At 39.8% G+C, this 21,180-nt stretch overlaps 1 protein-coding gene across 2 annotated transcripts in view; it reads left to right on the forward strand.

Moving 5' to 3' along the window:
• The window catches only part of COG3 (component of oligomeric golgi complex 3), a 74,161-nt gene extending 55,205 nt beyond the window's left edge, over positions 1–18,956 (forward strand). The window contains exons 18-21 of one of the 2 annotated variants that reach the window (XR_639750.2): positions 6,433–6,508; positions 11,535–11,662; positions 12,424–12,522; positions 17,013–17,103. Coding sequence is in view for 1 of the 2 variants with exons in the window: in XM_003913836.4 (XP_003913885.2) it covers positions 6,433–6,508; positions 11,535–11,662; positions 12,424–12,522; positions 17,013–17,042 (333 nt within the window). In the remaining variant the exon portion in view is untranslated. Of the gene's footprint in view, positions 1–6,432; positions 6,509–11,534; positions 11,663–12,423; positions 12,523–17,012 lie in introns of both variants that reach the window. The other variant, XM_003913836.4, reaches the window with a different exon arrangement.
• Positions 18,957–21,180: the final 2,224 nt, after the last annotated feature.

Raw genomic sequence — 21,180 nt, forward strand, 5'->3', positions numbered from 1 at the left:
GTTCTTAAAATGGGTGATTTGTTTTCCTCTTTGTTTTACATGCCATTTCTCTCTTCCGTTTTGCATGGATAATTGAGAATTGAAGAGTTTCATAACATAGCATTGTTAACTGTCGGATATATGGATTTAATATACAGTCAGTCCTCCTTCACGTCGGTGGTCTCTTCCTGGAAACTGACTTTAAGTGAAGCAACATAAAATGAAACCAATTTTTTTTCCTCATCAACAGTATAATGAAGCAATATTAAACTGTTGAAGGAAACGACTTTATTTGAGGACATGCTGTGCGTCATTTCACTTAAAGTCACAGTTTTCAGGAACCTATTGCTGATATTAAGTGAGGACTGACTGTGTGGATAGTATATTCTCTCTGTCTCTGTCTTCTAAGCTAAAATCCATTAACTGGCGAATGCTAGCAAAGAGAAAAGCAGATCATGGCTATTTTGACATTCTTGTTGCATCCTAATCATTTAAAAAAAAATTTAAGTGTCATCACTAAGGACTTAAAGATATTTAAGAAGTCTTGAAATTAGGCTGGGTGTGGTGGCTCACACCTATAATCCCAGCACTTTGGAAGGCTGAAACAGGAGGATTGCTCCAGCCCCTGGAGTGTGACACTGGTTAACAGTCCTGGGCAACATAGTGAGACCTAGTCACTAAAAAAAATGAACAAAATTAGCCATGTGTAGGGGCATGTGCCTATAGTCCCAGCTGCTTGGGAGGCTGAGGTGGGAAGATTGCTTGAGCCGGGAGGTCGAGGGTGCAGTGAGTCAAGATCAGCCCACTGTACTCCAGCCTGGGTGACAGAGTGAGACTGTCTCAAAATAAAGTAAAATAAAATAAAAAGAGAGAAAGAAAGAAAAAAAGTCATGAAATTTTTATTTATTAAGCCACTACTGTGTACCCCAGACTTGTATCAGAGGACATCATAAAAAGAATAAAAATATGATGGCTTGGCCAGGTGCGGTGGCTCAAGCCTGTAATCCCAGCACTTTGGGAGGCCGAGATGGGCGATCACGAGGTCAGGAGATCGAGACCATCCTGGCTAACACGGTGAAACCCTGTCTCTACTAAAAAAAATACAAAAAACTAGCCGGGCGAGGTGGCGGGCGCCTGTAGTCCCAGCTACTCGGGAGGCTGAGGCAGGAGAATGGCGTAAACCCGGGAGGCGGAGCTTGCAGTGAGCTGAGATCCGGCCACTGCACTCCAGCCTGGGCGACAGAGCGAGACTCTGTCTCAAAAAAAAAAAAAAAAAAAATATGATGGCTCTTATTTTCAAATTTGACTAATCTTAACTGGACAGACAAGATATATGTATGAAATAACAAGGAGACAGCTAAGCAATTGTTCTTTAGAAACTTCTTGTTGAGTCCATCAGTGCTAACATGCCTGAAGCCTGCGGCAAAGACAGAAAATACGAGTTTTAAAAAATAATTAAAAAGGCAAAAAATGCATAGAAATGTTAAAACAAAGTACTCTTTTGTTTATCACTGGCATATACTGCTTGTTAAGTGGATTTTACTCCAAGTATTTGGAATGTGTGTATATATGCATTTTTTCCCACCAAACAATGTAAAAAAGGAGGGGGATAGAAATGCTTTCTTCTAGGTTTTTTTTTTTTTTTGAGACGGAGTCTCGCTCTGTCGCCCAGGCTGGATTGCAGTGGCCCGATCTCGGCTCACTGCAAGCTCCGCCTCCCGGGTTCACGCCATTCTCCTGCCTCAGCCTCCGGAGTAGCTGGGACTACAGGCGCCCGCCACCACGCCCGGCTAGTTTTTTGTATCTTTTAGTAGAGACGGGGTTTCATCGTGTTAGCCAGGATGGTCTCGATCGCCTGACCTCGTGATCCGCCCGTCTCGGCCTCCCAAAGTGCTGGGATTACAGGCTTGAGCCACCGCGCCCGGCCGTAGGTTTTGATTTTTTAAAAAAGGTTTGAGTGTTGGTACTTTGTAATTTACAGATAACTTACAGTTTTTACTGAAACTATCCTTGTGAAAAACAAGTTGGTAGATTGTAATGTGTATTTCTGGGAGAACATCCACATAGTACTGGTGGGAAGTATTATAGATGAATATTGTACGATAACAGAACAGCAGAATGAATCTTCTGAAATGAGCAAGTTGATTATAATGAAATCTAAGATTAAAGGGTTGTTCTAGAACAGCACAGTTTTTCTAGATATCAAGAGATTAAAAATTCAAACATGCCCATGATCTTAGCTACTCTGGGTGGCTGAGGTGGGAGGATGGTTGAGCCCAGGAGTTCAACACCAACTTGGGCAACATAGCAAGACTCTGTCTCAACACATTTTTTTTTTTTTTGAAAAAGGAAATAGAGGTTTATGCAGAAAATATTCCAAGTCTGAATTATGTAATGGTTCTCCATGGACATGCTACATGCATATAGCAGGGATCCCTGAACAAATGTTCATGGACCTGTTTTTATATTCCCTTTGTAATGGGATTGGGAAGGGAAAGGCCTTGGCTCTCATCCCCGTGAGAAGCCAGTCTCATCCTACATAATCAGTCTCTGCTGCCCTTGCTCAGACCACTTGTAGTTGCCTCCCTTTTCCTCTGTCAACCCTGGGTCCTCACTGCTGCTCGCTGAGTTTCTACTGAGTGGACCCCACAGCCTGGAAGACTGAGTTCCCTCTTATGGTGTGTTATTCCAGATTCAGTTCCCTTTCATCCTGTGGCATAGAGTGAGTCAGAGACAAAGATACATATATGTGTGTGTGCACGCGCACACACACACATGCACACACACACACACACGTGACCATTTGAGACACTGCATCTTAGAATTTGTGGACCAAAGATTTTTCACTTTTTACCTGGTGACTGTTACTAGCATTCTGAATAGCAGAGAAAGAGGAAGATTTTATAGAAAACTTTAAAAGGTAAACCTCAGCATTAATTACCTGCAAGTGCAGAATCTCATGCCTCTTTTATTTAGTTAGGTTTTTTTTTTTTTTTTTTTTTTTTTAAGGCAGTCTTGCTCTTGTTACCCAGGCTGGAGTGCAGTGGCACGATCTCAGCTCACTGCAACCTCCGCCTCCCGGGTTCAAGCAATTCTTTTGCCTCAGCCTCCTGAGTAGCTGAGATTACAGGTGTGTGCCACCATGCCTGGCTAATTTTTTTAATATTTTTTGTAGAGATGGGGTTTCACCATGTTGACCAGGCTGGTCTCAAACTCTTGGCCTCAAGGGATCTGCCCTCCTCGGCCACCCAAAGTGCTGAGATTACAGGCAGGAGCCACTGTGCCTGGGCTTAGTTAGCATTTTATAAGGCAACTAGTGCTTGTCCCCTGATAAACGATTGCAGGAAAATCAACACCCATAGGTACAGATGGGAAACAGTCTTTCATCTCATTTGGAGGTGTGTTTGTAGGTCTCGGTATTTATCATTTGGATGTAAGCCTCATCAACAAAATATCCTCAGCTTGTTTCTAAGTTTGGACTGATTTTTAACAATGTATATGTATTACCACGTAGAGAATATTTTTAAGTTGTCAGAAGACTTGTTTTTGAGCTTAAAGAGTTGGGGTCTAATTTGGATCCCTTTCATCTACTGTAAATTGGCCTTGTTTATGTAGCTTCTTCCTCTGTGCTCCTTGTTGAGACACTTACTATGCATTAATTCTTACTACATCCCTGGAACCTTGAGTAAGAGAAGCATCTTTATTTGACAGGTTGAGAAACAGGTTGAGTATTCATAAGATAAACATTTCTACAACATCTTCACCTGTCTGGTTTCTATTTAATACTTGATTTTTGGTATAATTATTGATCTTTCATGAGAAAAAAATAAAGTAAGTACTAGAGGAGCATATATGCTCTGTTGCCTCATTTCCTGCCCCTGGAAAAATAACCTCTTCTCTAAGTATTTGACCTGAGGGAATGTAATACTATTCTAAGGGTTAGGAGTAGAGGCTCATGTGAAAACATTTGGCTTAGATTATTTTCTACCAAACTTCAAAAACTGTTGATACTTTTTTATTGTTCTAGAATTCCATTGTACTAAATGTTGCTTGAAACAAACCCTTAAGTAGTACTTGGGATGGTAATGGTTATAGTAGAAAGCACAGAACTTTGTGTCAAGGCAGCTGAGCCCTAGATCCTGCAACTGCGTCTGCCACCTTCTGACTGAAGTTAAGGTTATCACGAGACAAAACAAGATCTTATGTGTATCTGTAAAGTGCTTGCTGCAGAAATGTTATTTGGTAGTACAGTTTGACAAATTTGAGGTGAAGATTTTGCTTTAGCGAAAAGTCAAAATTAAGGCATTTTAAAGGAAGTATAATTCCAGGTTTGTAGCTAAGCTTAAAAGTTTTTTTGTTTTGTTTTGTTTTGTTTTCTGATGGGACCAGTTTATGCTAAAAACTCAGACTTCTATGTAGAAAATATTCATTTTCTTTCAAGCAATTTGATTATTACGGGTTTATTCTTAATATTCCCTCTGGAGTGTTGTTAATTTCCTCAGTAACACTGTAAACTTAAATTTTGTTCTTGATCTAGTACATGTAATCGAGTTTGATCTGTAAGTTTAATTCCTGCTCTCAAGGAGGTATAACCTAAAGGGAAATTAAGATAGAAAAATAGGTAAACATTAAACTGTATACAGCAATGTCATTGTGAGACGATGGGTCTTTGTTCATTGTGTAGGAATTTTTAAAAAGATGGGGCTCCCAATGCTTCCCTTGACTAGCCTTAAAAAAAAATGAGGCTAATTGGGGAAAACTTTTGAAGCAAATGCTCTTGGAGGTTTGACTTAAAGATAAGTAAACTATCTGGATAGTAAATAGGGATGAATATACTAGTTTATATTTGTTTTTAACATAAAAATACTTGTACAAAACCTAAATATATGTTATGAAATTGGTTAAATTCTGGAGCATTCAGTGCAACAGTAGGCAGCCATTACTATTAAAACAAAACCGTTGGATGTGGGAAAATGACCAGAATATAGATTTAAGTGGGGAAAAAAGTTCACAGAACACTGTTCCCAGATTTGTAAATGTGTACACATTAGTATATTTATATTTTTACAATGGAAAATATTTTGGATAACATACACTAAAGTGTGAATGTATTTTTCTTTTAGCAGTGTCTAGAATCTATAATATATGAGATTCTTTTTTTTTTTTTTTTTTTTTTTTTTTGAGACGGAGTCTCGCTCTGTCACCCAGGCTGGAGTGCAGTGGCCGGATCTCAGCTCACTGCAAGCTCCGCCTCCCGGGTTTACGCCATTCTCCTGCCTCAGCCTCCCGAGTAGCTGGGACTACAGGCGCCCGCCACCTCGCCCGGCTAAGTTTTTGTATTTTTAGTAGAGACGGGGTTTCACTGTGTTAGCCAGGATGGTCTCGATCTCCTGACCTCGTGATCCGCCCGTCTCGGCCTCCCAAAGTGCTGGGATTACAGGCTTGAGCCACCGCGCCCGGCCGAGATTCATTTTTTAAAGTGCATCTCAAAAAATAAAGGTATGGCGAGGGATGGAGTGAGAGGAGGAAAGAGGTGATTTTGTATAGGTAGGCAGTATGAGCAAAGGCCTAGAGTGGTCCAGGAGGAGAAATAGAAACTAGAAACAAAGGGGAGGCTGAAGAGATCCAAGTCAACATTATACCCTGTGTCTGCCCATCCTCTGCCTACATGTGTGTATGGCCTTTTGTGTGAGAAATGTAGAGCTGGTGCTCAGGGTTTTCTAATGAGACCTTCCTGTGAGGCCAAAGCCATGGACTGCACCTTGGCACATGACTGTCCATTCTAAAACATGTTTTACGCAGTTTCTCTCTCACCCTCCCCAGCTACCCCATAGCTCCACCACAGCTTACTATCTTAGAAACAGTCTTGTTCAAGCTTCTCTATACTGCTGCTAAGGAATGAAAAGAGATTACTAGAAGATGGTCATTCAGGTCTATCTTGAGCACTGATTGGTCAGTCATATATGATTTTTGATGGTATTTGAAAATCTTATTTGTTTGTTTTAATGACATTCTCTCTGTGATATAAGAAAAATGATCCTCCAGATGTAAAGGAGATTTTATCCAGCTAGGGTGACATTTTTCTAATTACTTACAAAAATAATTTAATACTGACAAAACAGTCTCCTTAAAAGACACCTGTTTTGTGTTGACATTTCTCTAGGGCTTCATTTTTGTCTTCCTAGCAGGAAGTATTTCAGATAGAATGCCTCAGGACTTAGGTATGATTTTTGGCAAGATAACCATGTGCCTTGAAATCACAAAAGAAGTTTTGCTAAAAATGTTGATTACCTATAAAGGATTATGAGATGATGCGTTTTTGTTGGGGCTGCACATTTGATTATCATGGTGTTTTAATAGGTTTAAATGGTGTTGTGTATCCCTTGAGAGCAGTACCAGTTTAATTTGTCATTGATGAAATGAAACTTTTTTTCTTCTTGTCTCCTCTATTAGGTTTCAGCGTTAAAAACAATGGCCAGTCAAGGAGGCCCCAAGTATACTCTCTCACAGCAGCCTTGGGCACAACCAGGTATTCTCATTTGACCGTTTTGGATTTCTTTTTTAGGATGTTATTAATCTGCATTTATATAGTCCTTACTGTGACAGCTTGGAGTTGGTTTCCTATTCACTCTGGGGTGCTGCAATCTGAGTTAATGCAGGATTGAGTTTGGAGCTGACAGGTCTTCACTGGCTAGCACTACTTGCATTTCAACAAGCATATCAAGGAAGGAAGAATTTTTGTTTTGAAAAATCACCCAGTTAAAACTAAAATATGGCTAAGATGGAAACCCTTTGAGTCTGTTGATTGCTGTACACCCACTATTCATTGTGTTCAAGCTTTGATGAAAACACTGTGGTTGATAGGAAGAAATTATGGCGAGTGCACCTACTTTCAAGTGTATGAAGAAATGCTGGGCCACTATTTTCTTCCACATTTTGTCCAAGTTATCCTCTGTTGACATTTTAGAGTATTGGGAAAAAAAAAATTATAAAAATTGAGGTGTCACTTGGGAGTTGGCAGGCAATATTATTGTCTGATTGGCAGATGTATTTGAGATGTTCCCAGTCTTACTCTTTCTTAAATGTAAATTTTTTTGTGCTGGAGGGTTTTGGTTTTTTTTTTTTTTTTTTTTTGGTCGTTAGCGTTAGACATTTAAAATCACGACTAACGTTATTTTTGGTACATCTTGCGGCATTTTAAGTTGCCATTAAACCGAAATAAATCATTTCGTTAAATTGATATTTCTGGCCATTCCCTGGCCAATATTGTGATAGAGAGCCTTTGAAACTAAAATGGGCAAAATGGAGAAAGAATGAGTGTTTTAATTATGGGTAAGCTGTGTCCAAATTGGAGGGCAGCTTTCCACTCAGTGAGAGAGATCCAAAAAATGATTCTGGCTTTGCATCCATGAAAAATTGGCTGTGCACAGGCTCCTAATCTGGAATCAACTTTTTAATATGATTGGTTTTCCATATTGAAAGAGCATTATATCTGTTAAGTATTCATTTTCTTTGGGAAGAATGATTGAAGCTATTCAAAGCCTCCAAAATTGTATTTATTATTTTTTTGAGATGGAGTCTTGCTCTGTTGCGCAGGCTGGAGTGCAGTGGTGTGATCTCGGCTCACTGCATCCCCCGACTGCTGGATTTAGCCAATTCTCCTGCATCAATCTCCCAAGTAGCTGGGATTACAGGTGCCCACCACCATGCCCAGTTAATTTTTGTATTAAACAGGTGTGTGCCACTGCACCCAGCTCAAAGAAAACTTTTTTTTTTTTTTTTAAGACAAAGTCTCACTCTGTCGCCCAGACTGGAGTGCAGTGGCATGATCTCAGCTCACCGCAACCTCCACCTCCCAGATTCAAGTGATTCTCCTGCCTCAGCCTCCTGAGTAGCTGGGACTACGGGCATACATCACTGTGCTCAGCTAGTGTTTGTATTTTTAGTAGAGACGGGGTTTCACCATGTTGGCCAGGCTGGTCTTGAATTCCTGACCTCAGGTGATCCGCCCACCTCGACCTCCCAAAGTCCTGGGATTACAGTCCTGAGCCACTACGCCTGGCCTCAAAATTTTTAATTATGAATGCCTTAGGTTAACTTGAAGTTGAACTGAGAAATTAGAAGAGTAGCTCTGTATCGCTTAGGAAGATTTGTAAATGTAGAGAATGTCAGTTGTCTTTGAAAGGAAGATAAGATTTTATTTCAAAGGTTCCTCATGTGAACTTTGATGATGTCAATATAGGTTTGAGTTGATTTGTTTTATTGCACGTAAACTTTGTGACATGCTTTAGGTGTTTCATTTACTGTGATGCAGACAAGGAACGTTCTATTGTCTTTGTTATTTTAAACGTTCGTGTTGTGTGTGGAATAGAAATCTTTGTCGTCTTACTACAAAAGCACACCTAATACAGTAGTGCATTCTGTCTGAAGACAGAAAATCAGGTTCTTTTACTGACAATACTGGAAATTCTAATCATAGTCTGGCATAGTATTAACCGCCTCTTCTGATTCCTCACAGTCAAGAGGCAGACTTTTCAGTTCACAACTCAGCCTACCTCTTGAAGGAATTCTGATGATTTGGGGATTAATTGGAGCCTTTGACTTAAGGTTCCAATTGCTTTTATAGGGCTTAGTTAGAAATAGGAGCTGATTTTTATTTGGAACATTTATGTCAATGAAACTCTTGGGTATGATAAATCTTTCTTAAGATAGGTAGAAACCACTACAGCTAAGCCCAGTCTCTTGATGCATAATTAATGTATTGCTCTTTCCCCTTTGGAAAGATCCTTTCTCTCAAAATAGGGGCTGTCATTTTCTCAAGTGGAACCCTAATAGGATTCAAAGTGTTAGATGTATTGTGCTCTTAAGCATTACTAGAGTTTAGAATTGTCATAGTAAAGCAGAAGTAGATAAAAGGAAACTAACAGGAGTAGACAAAAGGACTGATTGAAGTAGGACTTGCTACTTTGTCATTTAACCCATTTCCTTCTTTCTTAGTCAGGAGATCTTAGTGAATATAGCAATAACAGTTCAGTTTATCTTGTAGTCGTATCTTCTATCCCATTTAGTCATAGCAGAGGTATGGAGTTGGATTTTATGAATCTGTAGTACTTGAAGCCCACACTCTAATGCCAAAGAGAGATTTATGGCCCCTTGGAGTAGGAGCATTGAGGACAATCTAGGAACTGTCTTGGACCCCTCTGCCCTAAAAACTGAGGGTTACTTGTTCATTCAGACTTGGTCAAGTTCTCAGGGATCATTTCATGATCAAACAAACTCACAGGAGAGTGAGTTATAAATTAGGATGCCCATTTGTTAATTTACTCTGACGAAGAAACCTTTTTTAGGAATTAGAGGACACTTTAGTCACCAGCCTGCACACCCACTTTCTGCTTTTCAAGGGCTCTGAAGACCGATTTAGTGATCCCTGAGGTGTGTTAGTAATGACAGAAGCAGAGCCCGTGGAAGTAAGGGTCTTGAAGGAGCTTTCATCTATTAATGAAAAATAAGCAGTTCCTGAATTATTTATTCTTTCTTCCTGAGAGTGTCAGAGACATTTGAACCAGAGCAACTCCATCTCCAGAGAGAGCTAGGAAAAATGGGGGTGGGACTTGCTGTGCTGCATTCCAAGGAGGTTGGGTATTCCCAGCCTCTAAATGTTTACATTTAAGGAAGCAGATTAATAACGTTTACTAAACACACCCAGACCCAGCAATGTCCTGATACCCTGATATCTTGAGAACAAAAGCATTCCTAATTTTGCTTTAAAGATAATAATATTGATTTCTTGCAAAATATAGTAGTTAAGAAAAATTAACCCTTTATCACAAACCTTTGTAGCAGAGTACATATCCCTGTGTTTTTTGTTATCCTATATATAAGCAAGCATTGCATCTCGGGTGGGCACGTTACTTCTCTTACTTTTGGGAACACCCTATTCTGTCTATGGAGTAGCTACTCTTTCACCATTTTACTTTCTTAACAAACTTGCTTTTGGTTTATACTGTGGACTTGCCCGAATTCTTTCTCGGATAAGATTCAAGAACCCTCTCCTGGGGTCTGGAGCAGGACCCCTTTCCAGTTGCAAGAGCATTGGTACTTTCTTACCCTGCTTTACTGCAACCCTCCTCAATTAAAAAAAATTTTTTACATGGCATATTATTTGAACTATGAAAAGCTATAAAATGAAAAGTAATTATATTTTCTACCATCAAACTAGTCCTTCTCTCAGAGGCAACTACTATTAAAGTTTCTTTCCCAAAATTGTTTATGTATATACCAGCATATGTGGACTTTAAAAATATTACTCAAATGGGATTGTATCATACCGCTTCCTTTTTCATTTCTTACATATCTTAGAGGCCTTTCTGTATAGCATATCCAACCTGATCTATTCTATTTATTGGATGCATTGAATACATCACTATAGCATGATTTCTTTTGTAATTCTTATAATGGAAACCTAAATTATTTGCAGTTTGTGTGTTTCCGACATCTCTGTATACTCATAACTTGGTATTTTTTGAGTATATCCACAAGTAAATTTCTAGCAGTGGAAATGCTAAAGGAAAAAGTATCTGCATTTTCAGTTTTGCTAGATACTGCCTAATATTTTTCCAAAGAGGTTGAACCATCTTATACTTCCATCAGCAGTACACAAAGATGCCTGTTTCTCCATACCCTCGTCAAACATGGATATCACAATCTTAGTAATTTTTGCCAATCATCTGTAAATATCTCACTGCTTTAATTTACATTTATTTAATTATGAGTGAGGTTGAGCATCTTTGAAATTGTCGTCTTTTTTCTTTGTAGTTTTCTAGATAACTTCTTTTAAATACTTCATACAGATTACTGCTCTCCTTTTTTATGTAACTCCTTCAGATAAAGATAAGATCTCCTCTCCTCCTTTCTAAGAGTAATATTCAGCAAATCTTCCAGAAGTTCCATGCTCTGTTAAAGGAAGAGTTCAGCCCTGAAGACATCCAGATCATTGCCTGTCCATCTATGGAACAGGGTTTCATAGTTATTTTTGTTATAACTTTTTGGGATTCTGTTCCCTTTCTGATAATACAGTATACGAATATAACAAATAGATATTTAATTCCCCTTAAATATATGTGGATATTTTCTGAATAATCTAAGCATCTCTTACTGTGAGTCATTTCTGCAAATGAACAAACTCATTCATTATGAAGTAATTCTTACTAGTGTCTCTCTGAAAATGACTTTTTTTTTTTTAAACCTTAATCTCTTACCTCCAAATTCCAACGGTACATATTACAGCTCTTATGAATGTCCTGAAGCATGCTAGGGGAGTTATTTTGCTGCCTTAGCCCTTGGGATTAGAATTTTGTATAGTACATATTTAATGAATGTTTATAGGGCTTATGATTAAACTTGGTAAATAAGCTATAAAAATGAAAGAAATTCTTTGGGGAAATAAAGAGTCTTTTCTTCTGCTATTTTTTTCTCCCTTTATTCCCCTTTGAATTAAAATGGAAATATTTCTTTTCTTTTTCGTTGTGACACTAATGAGGTTAATTTATTTCCAGCAAAGGTCAGTGACCTTGCGGCAACTGCGTATAAGACACTAAAAACAAAGCTGCCTGTGACGTTGAGAAGTATGTCCTTGTACCTATGCAATAAAGATACCGAGTTCATCTTGTTTAAACCTGTGAGGGTGAGTATCAGATAAGTCATTTGAATGCTGGCAGGTGACTTCAAGTATTCTTTGCCTCATTTACCATTTTCCTTTTCCTGTAGAAATTTAGAAATGTTGGTATACTATTCTAGTGAAGTTGAAAAATCACTATGATTCATGAAAGGCTTACAAAGTCTGCCTCTGTCTTGATTATCTTTTTTTCCCACTGTCACTTTGTCTTAAGTTTTTAATGTTACTATTGAAAGTAGAAAATAGTAAATAAACCAAAAAACTCAGACCCTTACATTGCATGTGGCCCAACTCTCAAGAGACCAGCACTTCAGGAATTATGCCCCATTTTACTGGTGAGTAGTAGAAATAAATGGCTTGCAGTGGCAACCAAGGGATTAAATGGCAGAGCAAATTTAGGGCTCATAACTTCCAGCTCTGTGTTGAGCTCTTGTCCTTACCCAAGGCATTGGTTGACTTTTAAAGTATATTTTATGTGTCTAGGAACTTTATTATCTTTTGTGTAAGAAATTGCTGCAGAAGACTCTTAAAATTATTCTCAGGGGGGCAAGGCTTGCTAGAGTTTAGTCTTCCTGGGAAGCATTATCTGATAAGTCTTCATCAGGTTATGCCAGCACTGAAATATTAAGAACAAATTATGCATCTTTGGTAATATCATGAAAGATACATTGCTTCCACTCGCTTTGGCAAATATCATTACGATTTAACATTCATGGTGCTTCATGTTTAAGACAACTCACTTGATAAGATCTCCTTTCCTCCTTTCTCAGAATAATATTCAGCAAGTCTTCCAGAAGTTCCATGCTCTGTTAAAGGAAGAGTTCAGCCCTGAAGACATCCAGATCATTGCCTGTCCATCTATGGAACAGGTAATCAGTAGACTGAAGATCCTTATTACTTTTATGCCCTCTTGGTTATTTCACTTGAGTAGATAATGTCTTTGAGCAAACATATTTTTAGTATTAATTTAAAAAATAGTACCTTCTTTTATTCTGATGAGTAAGAATTTAGACTTTGAATTTTCTCTCCAACTTTTGGGGAATGGTTTTGGAATTTTCAGTTAATTTCAGGATTAAAATTCCGTTTAGTCCTTTCTGATATGAATATTGCTGTGTTTAAGAGAATGACCTGTTTGTAAAAGACTCAAATAGTGGCATTTAGCTTGCTGAATAATTTTGTTTGAAATATGCATAATAAGAGAAATACAATTTCTTTTTTTTTTTAATTTTTGATTTTTCTGTAGGTTATTGAGGTACAGGTGGTATTTCGTTACACGAGTAAGTTCTTTAGTGATGATTTGTGAGATTTTGGTGCACCCATCACCGAGCAGCCCTATTTGTAGTTTTTTAATAACTTCCAGATTAAAAAAATGGAAGTTATTGAGTACCCAGTATGTATTAGGAGTAGCTTGGCACTGTGGGGGATATTTTATTTATGGTCTTAAGTTTAGGATAGTTTAGAAATTTAGTGTATAGTAAGGACTAGGGAATTTGGGGAGACTGATAAGGCTGACAAGAGCCTGACTAGGGTGGGTAGAAACTAGGGGGAGAGGACTAGGCAATGGTGAGTGTAGATATATCTTGTGTTTTTTTGTTTTTGTTTTTGTTTTTTTTTTAAATGGAGTCTCACTTTGTTGCTCAGGCTGGAGTTCAGTGGTGTGATCTCGGCTCACTGCAACCTCTGCCTCCTAGGTTCATGCAATTCTCGTGCCTCAGCCTCCTAAATAGCTGGGACTACAGGTGCCTGCCACCATGCCCAGCTAATTTTTGTGTTTGGTAGACAGAGGGTTTCACCATGTTGGCCAGAATCTTTTGAGGAGTGTTAACTGTAGTGGAGAAGAGAAAGATGGGGTGGTAGCTGGAGGGAGAAATGGGGTCATTTTAAAATTGAGATGTAGTTCATATACCATACAATTCATCTTTTTTTAAAGCACAGAGTTCAGTGGTTTTTAGTATATTCACAAAGTTGTGCAGTCATCACCACTATCTAATTCTAGAACATTTTCGTTACTCCCCAGAGAAGCCCCTTACCCATTAGCAGATCCTGCATTTCCTGCTCTTCTCTGGATCTACTTTTTGTCTCTGTGGATTTGCCTATTCTGGATATTTCATTAAATGGAATCATACAATACATGGCCTCATATCGCTGCTTCTTTCATTCACCTAGCATGTTTTCAAGGCTCATCTGTGTTGTGTATATCAGAGAGAGCTTCGTTTTTATGGCTGTAGATACTTCTTTACGTGGATAGATGGGTCACATTTTAAAAAGATATTTGTATCGTTCTAGATATTTGTACAGTCAAAATACTTCTTTTTTTTTTTTTTTTTTTTTTTTTTTTGAGACGGAGTCTTGCTCTGTAGCCCGGGCTGGAGTGCAGTGGCCGGATCTCAGCTCACTGCAAGCTCCGCCTCCCGGGTTTGCGCCATTCTCCTGCCTCAGCCTCCTGAGTAGCTGGGACTACAGGCGCCCGCCACCTCGCCCAGCTAGTTTTTTGTATTTTTAGTAGAGACGGGGTTTCACCGTGTTAGCCAGGATGGTCTCGATCTCCTGACCTCGTGATCCGCCCGTCTCGGCCTCCCAAAGTGCTGGGATTACAGGCTTGAGCCACCGCGCCCGGCCCCAAAATACTTCTTAATAGTTTATTTGAAGTAATTACTTTCTATGTGATTGTACCACTAACTCGATATATAATTGAGTTTCTTTTCAATATTTAGAATTTTTTTTTTCTATTTTAATTTTGTTTCTTAATGATGTAAAATAGTTGCATGGTTTCCAAGTCAGAATTACAGAACAAGGTACATTTGGAGAAGTCTTGTTCCTTTTCCAATCCCCTCTAGCCTTTCCCTTCCCTCCCCTATAGGTAACTCTTTTTATTAGTTACTGGGTTATCCTTCCATTGTTTTTTTTTTTTTTCTGAGATGGAGTCTCGCTCTGTTGCCCAGGCTGGAGTGCAGTGGTGCGATCTCGGCTCACTGCAGCCTCCGCCTCCCGGGTTCACGCCATTCTCCTGCCTCAGCCTCATGAGTAACTGGGACTATAGGCGCCTGCCACCATGCCCAGCTAAGTTTTTGTATTTTTAGTAGAGACGAGGTTTCCCGTGTTAGCCAGGATGGTCTCGATCTTCTGACCTTGTGATCCACCCGCCCCGGCCTCCCAAAGTGCCGGGATTACAGGCGTGAGCCACGGCACCCAGCCAAATTTTTCTGTAGGGTAATTATTGTGTTTTTAACAAGATAGGAGAAAAACGTATGTTTTTATGTTCATGGGGAAGATCTACAAGGAGGGGAAAATATCTTGAGAATGTGAGGTGGAATTTCAAGAACAAGGAGGGTGGGGCCTTTGTGAGGCACATGGGGGTTCAGTCGTGGTGACAGGAGGAGGCTGAGTGTGTGGGCACGGATGGGGGCTGTGAATGCGGCGGGAACTCATGGATGTGCTCTTCTGAGTGCCTCATGTTTCTGAGTGAAATAAGAAGCAAGGTCATCACCGAGAATGAGGAGAGAGGCTCGGCTGAGTTTAGTGGATATAAATCCAAGAGAGACCATGCAACCTAGTTGTCTATTTTTTTTCTCCAGTTATAGTCCCTTGCATGAATGTAGATGTGGAATACTTGGATGATAAGATCCATTTTTATGGCAGAAGATGTTATTTTTGTAAGTTTAGTTTGTTATAATTTCAAATTTACAGAAAAAGTGCAAGTTTAGGGTAAGGAGTGCTCATATATCCTTTACCCCATTTTCATTTTGCCCCATTTGCTTCATTTTTCTCACTTTTTCCCTTCCCTGTCCCTCAAGCCCCGCTTTTAAATCATTGGAGAGAAAGTTGGGAGACCCTGTGCTCCTTTACTCCTAAATACTTCAGAGAGTATTTCCTGAGAACAAGGACATTCTTGCACTACTCCTGTATAGTTACCAAACCAGGACACTTAACATTGATACCAGTGTCTGATTCACAGTTCATATGCGCATTTCATCAGAGTCCCCGTACCGTTCCTCCTGATCTTCTTGCTGACATGTCTGCAGTCCAGGTCCAGTCCCAGGTCATGCACTGCTGTCAGGTGTCACATCTGTTTAGCTTCTTTTAACCTGGAGCAGTTTGACGGCCTTTCTTGACCTTGACAGGCCAGTTGTTCTGTAGACTGTCTCTCCATTTGGTGTTGTCTCTTTCATCATGATTAGATTCAGGCTTTGTACTTTGGTAGGGAAAGCACAGAGGTGATTCTGTATCCCTCTTCCAACAGCACTCATTTATAAATGACATCGGGGTGATGAGCTGCATCAGCGAAGCAGCTGTACTGATAGAACGTTCACAGCCAGGTCCATTTACCCGCAAGGCTCCAAGGCCTGGGTGTCAGACACCTGAGGTGCAGGCTGCCATTTCCCTCCTATCACTGCTGTGTCTGGCTCTGGTGTCCCAATCCTCCGTCACAGAGTGGGCAGGTTTCTCCTGTAGTTGGTCAGAATTGACATGTGATGTCAATTCACTTGTCATTCTTGTCTTGTGCATTTTAAAAAGTCACTTAAGGCCGGGCGCGGTGGCTCAAGCCTGTAATCCCAGCGCTTTGGGAGGCCGAGACGGGCGGATCACGAGGTCAGGAGATCGAGACCATCCTGGCAAACACGGTGAAACCCCGTCTCTACTAAAAAATACAAAAAACTAGCCGGGCGAGGTGGTGGGCGCCTGTAGTCCCAGCTACTCAGGAGGCTGAGGCAGGAGAAGAGTGTAAACCCGGGAGGTGGAGGTTGTAGTGAGCTGAGATCCAGCCACTGCACCCCAGCCTGGGCGGCAGAGCGAGACTTCGTCTCAAAAAAAAAAGTCACTTAAAGGACATCTTACACATAACTCTTCCCACAACACACTGTGTAGAACAAGGCACAGTGGATTATGGAGATACGTTTCTGTCCTTGTCAGTGTTTGTATATTGTTTTTGCCATTCTTCTCATTGGATTTTAAGTGATTTGATGGCCTAGATTTGGTAATGAAGTGTGACCCCTGACAGGGCCTCCCAATGCCAGTGCCCAGTGGCTGCCTCAGAAATAGACCAACATTGTGGGCCAGTTTCTACTTTACAGCCATGTTTACTGGTCTCATAAAAATCTTGGTCTTTTTCTCTCATTCTGTTTTTGAGGCTCTAAACAACTTCTTCTTCTTCTTCTTCTTTTTTTTTCCCATTCTAATTGCTTTATTTTATTTTTCAACTTTTATTTTAGATTCAAGGGGTACATATGCAGGTTTGTTACCTGGCTATATTGCATGATGCTGAGGTTTTTCAACCCTTGTGGTTCCCCTCCCTCCTTGACTTTTCTCGAGGACAGTATTCCATAGGAGAACTAACATAGCTCTTAATTTTGCTTTTCAGCTGAGCCTTCTGCTGTCAGTTTCTAAATAAGCAGGCCAGCCGGGCTGTGCACCTAAATGGTCTGTCTGGGAGGAGCAGGCTGAGAAGTCTTGCGGTCTGCAGGACACCGAGGAATCATATGTGGGAATGTCCCCGAGAACCACACGAGCGTGCTGCTCAGTGCTGACTGCAGAATGAAATAGAAGCAAAGTGTTACGGGATCGGTGTTTTCTTTTCTGAAACATCAAAATGCCAAAGATTAATGTGTGATTGGTGATAACTGCCTCATTTAAATGGTCACAAGAAATGTGAAGAGAGAGCTAGGGCAGACACTCAGTGAAATGGTTCTTTGTTAAAGATGTGCAATAAACATAGATTACAATAAGTAGTGCAAAGAACTTTACAGAAATACAGCGAATTAGAAGACCTGTAAGAGTAAGGTTTGCTAACTCGTGAAACACTGTAACACTTTTAACCACTGAGCATTCCACAGTGAAATGTTATTTCCACACTCTTATTTAATGTAATGTTTCTCCTGTCATTTTGAAGTTTAGTTTGGAGTAGATTGGTTGCTTCTGAGGACACATTCTGCCTTCCTGGGAATTTGGGGTGTCATCCTTTTCTCTGTTTGATGTGAGGTAGTTTAAAGATACAAGGACTTTGTGTGAAGCTCCAGCATCTGTGCCACTTGAATTGCTTAGGTGCAGACAGTTCTAAAGCAAGGAGCCGCAGCCTTCTCATCATAGATACATGCGGTGTCTTTAATGAGTATCTTCATGGTATGATAGTGCGTGTTTGTGAGTGCAAAGTACCAATTAAGGTGTCTTAAATTTGGCGCATAAAGGAGAGAAGGAAACCTGATGAGAGTAGTGTTCCTCCTGAGTGAAGGTTCAGGTCACCAGCCTTCTGCACACTGCCTTTGGTTTTAGCAGTTCTTTGAAAAGCAAACACTTTCATGTCCTGTCTATTCATGGAGCTGGCTGTGCTGTGCTGTGGACCAGCCGTGTGGATCTCCAGATCGGCTACATCTGAATACATTTTACCAGCAAACCTAAGGATGACAAACACTATCCACATCTGAAAACTACCACACCATATCAGGGATCATCAATTATGCATATCTATGAATTTTCCAACAAATTCCTATTTGCTTATTGGATTGGTTTTGCCACCGATGTTAAGGCAGCCAGCTTCTTAGTTCAAAAAGAATTCTGAGTTATTCAAACACTAGTCTAGAGGTGGACACTGTCAGGGGTTCTGGAATGGGACCAGGGGACCTTTTGGTGCAGTAGGTGCCTGTAACTCATTAAACGTACTGAGGCAGCACTTCTGCAGGGTGCAGATGGGTTACCTACCCTGATTGTTGTCATTTGTAACAGGTCACTTCCTTTTCACTCAGTTTAAATTGGTGATGGACGTTGCTTGATCGAGCTTATTACTCTCTATTTTGAGAAGGTAGAAGGTAAGAGGGCCCATATTCATTCTTTGCCACGAAATGAATGAATTAGAAAGATTGTATTTACTTATACTTAAGTGTTTTTAAAATACATGTTTAATGAAATAAACTGTAAAATATCCAGTTTTGTGTATTATATGTACATTTGATTTTTAATAGCCTTTCCAAAGAAATGAGGGCATGATTATTGTACAGTAAGTACTGTGACTGATTTAATTTGATGTACAGAGTGGAGTGTGTTCTTATAAAAATATTTAATGACATTGGTTCTTGTGTTTTGATCTTTTATTTCTGAAACACTCAAACACCTTACAAAGTGCTGAGTAGGTAATAGTGACCCAACTTGTTTGCTAAATGATTATTTGTTTAAATCTGTACAGTTTCAAGTGTTCACTTATACAAAGAGTGTATATACTTTCAAATAATTTAAAATGCTTTATATTATTTGGCTAGAAACTGCTGTTTTTAATAAATGTGAATTTTTTAAAAATAAAGATTTTTGCTTCCTACCTTGTCCTCATGTGTCTGATATGTGTGTGGTGGATTCCTTGAGGAAAATTTCTTTAATTAAAATTTTAATTGAGATAACTTGTATCAGACTCACGTGCAGTTTTAAGAAGTAATACAGATAGATCCCATGTACCCTTTGCCCAACTTCCCCCAATGGTAACATCTTGCAAAACTATAGCACAATATCACAATCAGGCTATTGACATTAATATACTCTATCAGTCTTACTCAGATTTTGCCAGTTTTGTGCTGTATAAATTCCTTTGGCAAGAAAATTACTGTGGCAAGACATTTTTGAAGCATCTTAATGCTTCATTAGTTAAAAGACATTTTAACTTTTTCTTTGTGAAACTGACAATTTCATGAGTACTGTCAGCATAGTACTGACATACATAGTTGTATTGAAATTTAGTAGTATTGTATTCCATCCATTTTCCAAAAATATTTGTATTTTTTCCTCTGGTTTAACAACACCATATCTTTAAATTTTCTTCTGCTGTTATAAGTAAGACAACTTATAACTGCCAACCACAGTTGAATGTTTGGCATATAGCTTCCAGATTTTTTTCTATCTATATTCTAAAATAACTTCTCTTACAAGATTGGGCACTTTTACACATGTTAAAGGAAATCAAGTGGGTTTTAACAGTGTATACAAACATACCCATACATATTCTTTTGCTGAACTATTTGAAAGGAAGTTGTAGTCATTGTGACACTTTACCATTAAATTATACCCTAAATAATTCAGCATCTGTTTCCAAAGAATAGGGACATTCTCCTACATAACCCAATGCCATTATCACACCTAAAAAAGAAATTCAGTAGTATCTAATATGAAGTCCATAGTTCAGCTTCCCTAATTGTTTCTCCAAAATGTTTCATAGCTTTTCTTTATCCTGGGTTCAAAGTTTTAGTTGGTTGTCATATCTCTTTAGTTCCTTTTAGCTTAGACAACTACTCTTAGAGTTTTCATATGCTTATTTTCTTGACATTGACTATTTTTTTTTAAAGGAAGAGTCTAAGGCCAGCTATCTTATAGATTGAATCACAGTCCGGATGGTCGTGTTTCCCATTAGTAAATTCAGAAACCCTAACATTGCAGGATATACCTTCTCACATACACGGAGCAGTTGCCAAGGTAGATGTGCTGGTCCATAAGAAAACAAAACTAAAAATCCGAGTATGACCTGCAGCAGTGGCGATCCCTGCCCCCGCCCCCAGCCCCGGATATATGGCAGTATCTGAAGACATTTTGGTTGTGACTGGTGTGTGTGTGTTAGGGGTGGGGTATTACTGGCTTCTAGTGCATAGAGACCAGGGATGCTGCTGAACATCCTGCAATGCACTGGATAGTCCCGATCACAAAGAATCAACTGGATCTAAATGTCAGTGGAGCAGAGGTGGAGAAATCCTGCTATATAGAATAGCGAGTCCCAGTCCCCAGCACTTGCTGTTCCCCTCACCTGCGTTAGTTGTCTTTGTACCTGACACATGATGTATTTTGCTTGTTTGTGTTTTGTCTTCCCTACCAACCGAGATCGCAAACTCCTTGGGAAAGGAATTTTTTTCATATGCAGCACCTAGAACCGTGTCTGCAGAAGATGCTCAATAAGTGTTGCGTGACTTTGTTGTCCAAGTCATGCAGCCTTCCCCACATCATCCCGTTACCACCAAGTCCTATGCATTTTCTATCCCAGACAGCTCTTTAATTTTTTCCCTCTGTTTTTCCAATACCATTGCCCTGGGTCAAGGCCCTCATTTTCAATCCCTCCTTGGAATATTGAAATATCTTTATTGCAAGAGCCCAGTCTTATTAACAGCTCCGCGCCCCCTTACTCCTGGAATATAAAGCTCTGAACTCCTGAGGGCACAGTGGGTCTCAGGGGAGCCCCTGCCCGTGCTCCAGCCTCATCTCCTTACTGCTCCTCCTCTGTATCTATTGTGGTCCTTGAGAACAAGCAACGGAAGATAATCACTGTCTAATTTGAGCAGTAAAGGACTTTACTGGGAGGATATGGGGGGACAGACTGGAGGCTGGAGAACCAGAGGAATGAGAACAGGAAGCACTATATGGCCCTTTTTTTTTTTTGTCCGAAGCAGAAAGTGTTGGTTCAGACTGTCTCCACTGCTGTGGCCGAGCCTAGACTTGGAGTCACTGCAATTGCTTTCATCTTGGCCAGGCTGGCTAACTCCCCATGGGGCATGTGTGTGTGTCTGTGC

This window comes from Papio anubis, chromosome 15 (genome assembly GCF_008728515.1).
Source record: "Papio anubis isolate 15944 chromosome 15, Panubis1.0, whole genome shotgun sequence".
Lineage (NCBI taxonomy): Eukaryota > Metazoa > Chordata > Mammalia > Primates > Cercopithecidae > Papio > Papio anubis.